This window comes from Sceloporus occidentalis, unplaced genomic scaffold, assembly GCF_023333645.1.
Source record: "Sceloporus occidentalis isolate IW3139 unplaced genomic scaffold, rSceOcc1.0.p SCAF_11, whole genome shotgun sequence".
Taxonomy (NCBI): Eukaryota; Metazoa; Chordata; class Lepidosauria; order Squamata; family Phrynosomatidae; genus Sceloporus; species Sceloporus occidentalis.
Genome location: NW_028316991.1, coordinates 12,987,403 through 12,996,188, shown reverse-complemented (window position 1 = coordinate 12,996,188; position 8,786 = coordinate 12,987,403). Strand labels below are relative to the sequence as shown.

The 8,786-nt window shown below is 39.2% G+C and overlaps 1 protein-coding gene across 1 annotated transcript; it reads right to left on the bottom strand.

Annotated features, from left to right (window-relative positions):
- Positions 1–1,965: 1,965 nt before the first annotated feature.
- On the bottom strand, positions 1,966–4,107 carry LOC149305593 (DNA-directed RNA polymerases I, II, and III subunit RPABC4-like). The gene is made up of 3 exons (XM_089477477.1): positions 4,047–4,107; positions 2,549–2,641; positions 1,966–1,988 (listed from the first exon to the last, which is right to left on the bottom strand). The coding sequence occupies exons 1-3, from the start codon at positions 4,105–4,107 to the stop codon at positions 1,966–1,968; spliced, it is 177 nt and encodes a 58-aa protein (XP_089333603.1).
- Positions 4,108–8,786: the final 4,679 nt, after the last annotated feature.

Genomic DNA, 8,786 nt, shown 5'->3' with positions numbered 1-8,786 from the left:
CACAAGGCTCCTCGCACGTTTCACGGACCGGTAATATTAGTGTTTGCAGTTGCCAAGGAGAAGCCCTGCCCACTCTCAAGCAACCAATGGGGAAAAAAAAACAACTGCCGTTACCGCTGACACGACACGCCTCCCCATGACGGCCCAGCCTGGGCTTGCATGGAGGTATAAATACTAGAGAACACAAACTGCAGTTCCAGAACTGACTGTAGGCACCATATTTCTGGAGACCAGCTCTACGACGCTTTATGGCTCCACTAAATTGTCTATTGTGTGGAGGCAAATATTTGACATATGTTTTTTCCAGTTCCATGTAAATTACAGGGGTACAATAGTATAATAAAATATATAAGCTAAAGCACTTTACACCGTAAAGACCTGGAATGCACTGCCTTTGGTGGTGGTGACTGCAGGTACTATTAAAACTTAATAATTGACTGAATTAAAAGGATATATTTTGGGTGCACAATGAGTTGTTGATGCTGCTGTCATTATTCTGACAGCCCTGAAAGTTTTTCTTTTTACCCCGTCTGGGCAAAATTATCGTGACTTTATAAACAACGTTGGCTTCATTGCCTCTGGATCGGTACAACCGGGGATATCTTGGAAAGGTTAAACTTGATGTAATGATGTAAGATTAAAAATATTATATTTTTTTTATATGGCGCCAATAATTTACACAGTGCTTATTACAACGCAAACATTTAAGGGTATGAAAAACTAGAACCGACAGACAAACCGATACATTAGTTATAGAGAACACGGCTCGCAAACTTAGATGCTTGTATTTTACCGACAGGCCAGTAGAAAACAAGTCCAGTAATATTCATATAAAATTAATACCATGGGAGGTTTTTTTTATTTTTTTACTGAAAAGGCGGTATCCCTAGCAGATTTTGGCCCCACACTATATATATATATATATATATAATCTCTGTGCAGCTGCGACTTGGGCTCCGGGGCACATCAGACATCAGTCCTCTGGTCGTTTATTTGTTCAAAACTATTTTGTAACTTCAAGAAGCCCAGCATTATAGATCATTGATCAGGACAGTTCAGGCTTATACACCTCTCCGGATATAACTTCTTCTCAGTTTGAGTTTCTCATCCTCCAAATTAAGTATACAGGTAGTAGATGGAGGGTAAGCGGGTAAGCAAAGGAAATGTATAGATTTCCATGAATTTTTTTAAATGCGTCGTACTTACTGCACACATCCACAGAAAAGCCGCTCACCCTCTGGTTTTCACCTTGTCCTGATGTTTCTTCTTCTTTTAAATATATTTCTCTCTCTACATGCTGAGAACACTCACTTTTTCAGTCTTTTATCATGGTTTGAATGAAGGACAATGGAAATTGGAGATTTATGAAACATTATTAATCATGTGTATGTTGCATATGCCCACTGGCATCGTCTTATGGAGGATCAGTCCCTTTTGGGGGTCTTAAGGCCTCTTTTTTCTCATATTCAGTTGTCATTATGTCTGGTGGGTATGAGAGTATCACATTGTTACATACGCACATGGGACAGGCACAAGGTTTTGCAGTGTTTCGTACTGGAAAAAGTTTGCGGGGCACTGGTGAAGTTACCACCTTGACCACTACGAGTCAATAAATCCTTCCCATACACTGAATTTTACATACCGCTGGGAACTGATGGGGTGCATAGAATTTAAAGTCAAGTTTTAAATGGCTGTGGTGGCAAATATAGCAGAGCCCTTTTAGTTGTGGTTCCTATAGTGTGATTAAACACTCCTTGTATCAGACTTAATATCCCATTCAATAGATATAACCACAGAAGTCTCATCATATTTCCAGTTCTAAAGCCTTTATTACAAAACATGTAATAACTTACATTTCCAAACTGAAACATTACACATCGCTTTATTGCCTCAAAAACATAAACAAATAGAAATATTTACTATGGTGTGAACGCATTCCAAAAACCCTAAAAACGTTCTGCCGCATCAACGGGCGTCAAATACAACCACTGAAATATTATGACTTAAGGAAAAAAGCAAGTGAAGGGGAAAATGAACTGAACAACAGATCTGGCATAAAGATTTAACCCTGTGTTAAAATAAATAAAGTTACAACTGTTCTTAAGGGAAATAGATGCTTTCTTAATATGCATCTCCATAAAGGAAGAAAGAAGCGTTTGTGTAGCAAGCAAAGCCCTCTTTATAATGGGGAGCCGAAGCGATCCTATCAGCAATACGGATAATATTATCCTATCTAAAAATCATTAGATCACCACTACAGTGTATTTTTCACCATTGCTGAAACCATAATGCAGTCTTGTAAGCGATTACGCTTGATTCAAAGGCTTCAGAATTTCTGATAGGCATCAGGTATTACATTTATTAATAATAGAAATAGTGGCACTCTAAGTGCTTTAGTTAAGTAAACTGCCCTATGCTAGAGGGTATGCTCCTATATAAAACAATAATAATAATAATAGAACTCATAGCTTATTGTGACTTGTACCAACAAGAATGGACTTTAAAGGTTACTTAAGATAGAAACAAAGTAGCAACAGGAAAAGGATACATCGTTTAGTTCTTTTCTTGTACATTATTCTGTAACCACATTCTCTGCATCTGATCGGATCTCTGGCTTTTATCTCGTTTTCCGCGTGACATTCTAGAGAACGAGAGAGGGGAAGGTCGGTTAAGGGTTTGCAGTCAGGAACACAAAAAACTTTTCATATGTTTACAGTCAAAACTACTTATTAGCTTGGATATTAAGGTATATTTCAAATTCAAATCTAACCCAGTCAACACAATTAATACAAATAATACATGTTTTTTTAAGTGATTATATAAAGCATGTATATTATATATATATACACAAACTGTCTACACATGGAGACCATAGCATTAAAGCTCATTTTACTGCCTAAATTGAATGTTTGGTGCCCGTTTTACATGGACTTGTGTATATAAAAACATACAAATTCCCTTTTAAGCGCTTTTAGCAAATGAGAATGTCTTTTTTAAATCCTACCTACTATATTTCAGTGCCATCCTCACTTAATTTTCAAAGTGCTCCTATTACTACAGCAAACAGTGGGATGTCCCTGTTGATGGAACCATTCTATTGGTTACTATGGTAATAAGACCACTTTTCAAAACTTGCACCAGAATGGAGTATGCAGGGTGGATTAAAAATTAAAAAAAAATAAAAATAAATAAAAAATATCAATGATTTAAAAAATAATAAAATCAGATTTTTTTGGTTTAAATTAAATGTACTGTATTTTTAATGTAATGCTTTTGGAGGAAAAATCTATCTAGAGCTTAGTTATGTCGATTTTTTTTAAAGATATTTTGTTTACCTACTTTAGTTAATTAACATTGACGTTTAAGCAAATACAAGAATATTTATGCTATATAATGTTATTGTTTTAGTTACATGAAACAATAAGTAGTTCTCCAAATATGAGTGATTAATTTATTAATCTAAAATCAGTTCTGCTACAGCAGTTTTACTAATCGGACAGGTAATTATTCTAAATATGAAATCTTCAGCTGATTTCAAATATTTAACATTAAAACTACTTGGGCTGTGACAATAATTATTATTATCTTTTATTTATATAGCACCAACATTTTACGCAGCACGTCATACAATACATTTATTCAAGGGGTATGACAAGACGAGAATTGAAAGAGTAAGACAAACTCTAGATTGTAAGCTTGCGAGCAGGGCTCTCTCCACCAAATGTATCGGTTTGTCTTAGTCTGTCAATTCTTGTCTTGTCATATCCCTTGAATTTATGTATTGTATTAAGCGCTGCGTAAACTGTTGGCGCTATATAAATAAAGGATAATAATAATAATAACTGATACATTAGGTGGAAAGAGCCCTGCTGGCAAGCTTACAATCTTGAGGGAATTAAACAATGGCAGCATTACTTTCTACAAGACACTCATGAATGAATATATATATATTATATTTCATATATCTAAATAAACTGATCAATATTAAAACATATTAAAGGAAAAATACTCAATACTCAGAAGCAGTCCCGAGCAAGAGTTCTCACCTCCACATATATAGATCATCGGTTGCTGCTTTGGGGGAGGCGCATCCTTAGGAGCTTCCATAGTATCCTAAAATAACGGGCACATAACGTTTAGGCATTACAAATGGGTGATCGGGTGACAGCCGCTGGCTATATGCAAGAATAGCACACGGAATCCCGGTAAACTCTTACTAACATACCTCCCCGAACAAGACAATATCTTCTGAAACCTACACCACCACAATGTGCTGTAAAAAAAAAATGTCGCCCGTCGCCTATCAGTGACGACAACGAGAAGTGTTATGGCGGATATCAATCCCAGCGGCCATCTTTGAAGAGGGCAGAGCGGTTTGACTTGTGTTTATTCATTCGCGCTTTTGTGTTACGTGTGTGAAATCCGCGGATCTAGTAATCGATTTAATGGTTTATTTGCATCTTTGTATTAAACTATATTCTTAACCAGAGGTCCGTTACGTTAATCATAGGTTTGTGGGAGCTGCCAGGAGTTGAGATAGATTATATATACAAATATATATATATTAAACCCCACGATAATATTAAGTGCTACAAAGTAGCAGAGTACAGAGTATTTATGACTGAGCAGTGAAAATTCTATACATTTAACCCAATCCTATCCCTCAGAAAAACCAAACATTGACATAAACTAATTTTAATTGTGAGGGAATGAAGTGTATAAAGCCCCAGTGCAAACGGTATAAGTAGTGCAGTCACCACAGCAACTAATGGAGTGACCTTTTTTCTCACGATACACCTGAATTTCTATTTATTTGTGAAATGTAATCCCAGTCCTAAAACATCTAAAATAAAGTCAAGAAGATGATAGTTGTGAACCTTAAAGGGACAGCCATAACCATTTCCCTTCACCGATACATTTCGCAGCAAAATTTAGAAAAACATATGGCTATTTTCCTGGTGATTATTGCGCGCACACAAGCATGCAATATTTTATTATTACATATACAATCGCAATAACCGGTCCCTTAAAACTACTGGACTGAATTACAAATCCATGTTTGCGCATGGGGTTCCTTTAAATAGATGTCCTGATGGGTATTAGTCACATGACCAGCAGAACTCACAAATTTGAAACCAGTAGGTAGGACTCCATCTGTTTCTACTCCTGAGTTCTCATTTTTTCTGCGTTTGAAGCGGCTGACTCCATATCAGCTCCTCAGGGAAGGTGACTTTTTGTGTGATTGGTATATTTAGGTCTGTATTATAGAGGATGTCCTATAACTTGAGATATATATATATATATATATATATATATATATATATATAGTATTTATTAGTGTTTATATCTGCAACAAACTAAATTGAGACTGTAGAATATATTGATGCTTATCTTTGATGTCTGATGGTTGATTTGCCCAACTACTGCAGTTAGCAGCCCAAACCTTCACATAAATCCTTATCAATGAAGGTATGTTTCTTCTTCTAAGTGGAACAGTGCCTTTAATTGCGACCTGGGAAAATGCGTCCTTATGAGGGAAACGGCAGGTGAATGCGGTGGGTATTGTGTGCACACTTTAGTTTAAAGGCACAGTATACTGCCCCACGGACACAAATGCATATGAAACTAACTTAATCTGTACTAATGTGAAAAAATGCTTTTGCTCTCTGAAAATGGTGCAGCTCCAACGATCACCCCCCCTATGTTATTTGTATCAGCTTTGGCTGCTTGAAGCTGCGTAATGAGCTCCCATTGAACTTGGTGGGGTTGCGCATGGTGGGCTCATTAGACCCCCTGGAAGAGTAGTGTAAACCCTCTGAATATTAGTTCACCGCGATGGAATGTGTTTCACGTTGGTTTAACTAGCCGGGCAGAGAGAATTCTGATGGGTAATATATATCGGTAATATATATCGGTGTACGTGAGGGCTGGAGTGTGCCTTTTAATACAAACTCTGAGAAACTTGGCCTTAAAGTACCCCAACAGTTTCCTCCTGATGAACCTAGGTGGGGCAATTTGTGTCTGGCAGGCTAATTGATAACCGGGAAAAGAAAAAATGTCGGTGCGCTAAGCTAGTCTCAGGCTCAAATAATACAAATGTATAATATGAGGCCTGCCAAACAGTGTGAGCATGCTGCAAATACAGTGTGTTGGCTGTACAACGTATACAAAAAACAAAATACTGTCTGCGCTTCTCACCCTAATAAAGTTGGCAACAAATATAGAAACATAATATAAATGAGGTTTTGGTTATATGAATTGGCCAAAGCATAATTAAGCTCACCCGCCACGTCAAGGGTGAGAAGCGCAGGCTAATTGATAACGCCTTGGTAACAGCCCTTTCTGTCTCTTACAGTGTATTCTCGATGTTCTGTGAGGAGTTGCCCTTAAAGGGGAAGACATTGGTTATTTGATTGTATACCGGCCCCTGTAGTCTCTCATGTAATGCTTAGCATGTTTGGTTACATGTTCTAGAAGCTACCAGGGTTGGGCCTTCAGTCTTAATTCATTTTGCTTCTGTCTATAAATGGAAGTGTCTAAGACAGCCCTTCATTGCGTATAAAAAAAACTTTAGAAAGTGTGCTTCAAACTTGGACTTAAAGCTGCAGCTTCCCACCTCCTCCTTGGTCTGGTGATTCATGTCACTGATTGGATGCTTGAAGCACATGATCAGCGGCAGGAAAAGACCCCTGTTCACATGTGTGGAGCACTTTTGGATCACTCGCGTTGGGGTTCTCATTAGCCTCCCCTCCGCTTTGTGAAGCCATTGCTGAAGCTGGGGTGGCAGTACGTATAAAATTTTAAATTTAAAGGGGCCACTTGGCTATTGTGCATATGATGCCTGGAGTGTTCCTTTAATAATATTTCTCAACACCCTGGCTGTGAAGATGTGATACGTTTTCGGTTATTTTTTTTTAAATTTTTTTTGTGACTACTAATTAACCTCCAGTATATTCGTGTTATCGGTAGAGGGGAGTGTCTGTGATGAAAGGCCCTCGGCAAGCAAGCGAAAGCTCTCGCAGAAACGTACAATTTGACTAGCCCTAGTATTAAGGTTCCTTCTCGTGCACACGCCCAGAGGTAGGCGCGCGTCTTCATTCAGAATCACCGCCACAACTCGTGCGCGCGCCCCCTGCAAAACATGCCGCAGCTTGCCTTGCAAAGCGCGCCCCCGCTCTTTCTAGAGAACGTAATGGTACATCGCAATCGATGAGCGCGCCGCCGGCATTCTGCTCGCTCCCAAGCAAGCGGCGGTCTAAATACGACTGAGCGCGCCTTCCCAAGGCAGAGAGAGGACAGTTGGGGAATGGCGGGCAGTTTGAATTTAAGTGAGGGAACGGATGGCTTGTGGCACGCGTACCGTGGCCAACCGTTCCCATGGCGAATAGCCTGGCTCAGGGATTGGCGTTGCCATAGGAAATGTGGAAAGTGCCATTGGTAGTAATAATAAATCTCTGCAGGGCTTTTCGTCTTCTGGTGACAGGCGGCAGGGATCAGCTGCCATACTGTCTGCCACTGTACCGGTGTGTGTTTCTTTATCTCTGATTTCTTCCTATGGAGGCGGGATGTGGCCCTGGCTGCTGGGGCTTCTTCTGTGGAGTGAAGGTGACCGGGGGAGCTGGGGCTGCATGTCTGTTATTTCACTGTTACTGGGGCAGTATTTAATATAAATATTATATCATACATACGGTTTATACTGTAAAGAGCTACAGCTCTCTCTAAAGTGATGCTGCTTTGGATATTATGATGTTTGTATGTAGTGCATGTATATGTAGAAGTGTGTAGTATTATTTATTGTTTTATATAGTGCCATCAAATTCCGCTGTGTGTGTGTGTATGTGTGTAATAAATATATTTTAGTGTGTGTATAATATTGTGACAATATTGTTTGGTGGCACCTTGTGGTTGGTTTTTAGGTGGAATGTAAAGAAGTTTCTCATTATGGTGAGAGTGGTAGATAAGTGGAACAGCCTGGCAGACAAAGTGGTAAAAGTCAGTACATCGCGGGGATTTAATATGTATTGGGTAGATGCATGGATTCTGAATCTAAGATGAGGCAGAGTACTGAGGTCTGGGTCTCTGCATCAGGAAACGTGCAGAGTGGATGAATAATGGTTCTCATCTGCCGTCTGAGTCGTGTAATAATAGACGCCTGAGCCGCAAACAATAGTCTGTGTATGAAATCCCCTCGTTACAGATCGATGAGCTGAATAATAAACTTTCTTTTATTCTGAAACACGGTTTAGTTTTGTAATATGAATGGCTGGCAAATGAATGCATATTTTGATTTGATTAAAGAAAACCAATAGTTTTGCACTCCTGCCTCTGTATATTGTCTGACCGCTGAGCCCTTAGCAATGCCTGACAGTATACTTTGTCCTCTGTGCTGCGCAGGATGGAGGAGAGGATGGAGCACAGGTTTATGAACTATTACACCTAGTAATCCCATCATTTGTCTGCCAGTCCCTTTTAAAGAAGGCTTGTATACAGTCCTATACCGCACTTACTGAAAATGTATTACAATAATAATCCTGCCCGCTTTAAATACCAGCAAAAACCTATGGAGCCTGTTGCCCGGCTTTGGCTTGTACTTTGTTCCTTTGGGGCAGGAACATATTCCAATTGTGCGTGTGGGTGAGCATAATATATAGATCGACGATATGATTATATATTGTATATCTCATGCTGTGCAGCCCTAGGGGAGAATGCACTTGGTGCACCACATATAGGTGCCTTTAACTAGACTCGGGCACTGCGTAGTCTTCGTGATTGTCCTCAGAAATCTT

Bases quoted from the DNA above. Each gene is read 5' to 3' on its own strand.
- LOC149305593 (XM_089477477.1), bottom strand. From the start codon at position 4,107: ATGGAAGCTCCTAAGGATGCGCCTCCCCCAAAGCAGCAACCGATGATC. The intron at 2,642-4,046 runs GTGAGAACTCTT...CTCGTTCTCTAG, and splicing joins GATGATCTATATATGTGGAG to AATGTCACGCGGAAAACGAG. The intron at 1,989-2,548 runs GTATCCTTTTCC...ATAATATTTCAG, and splicing joins CAAGAAAAGAACTAAACGAT to TGGTTGTATTTGACGCCCGT.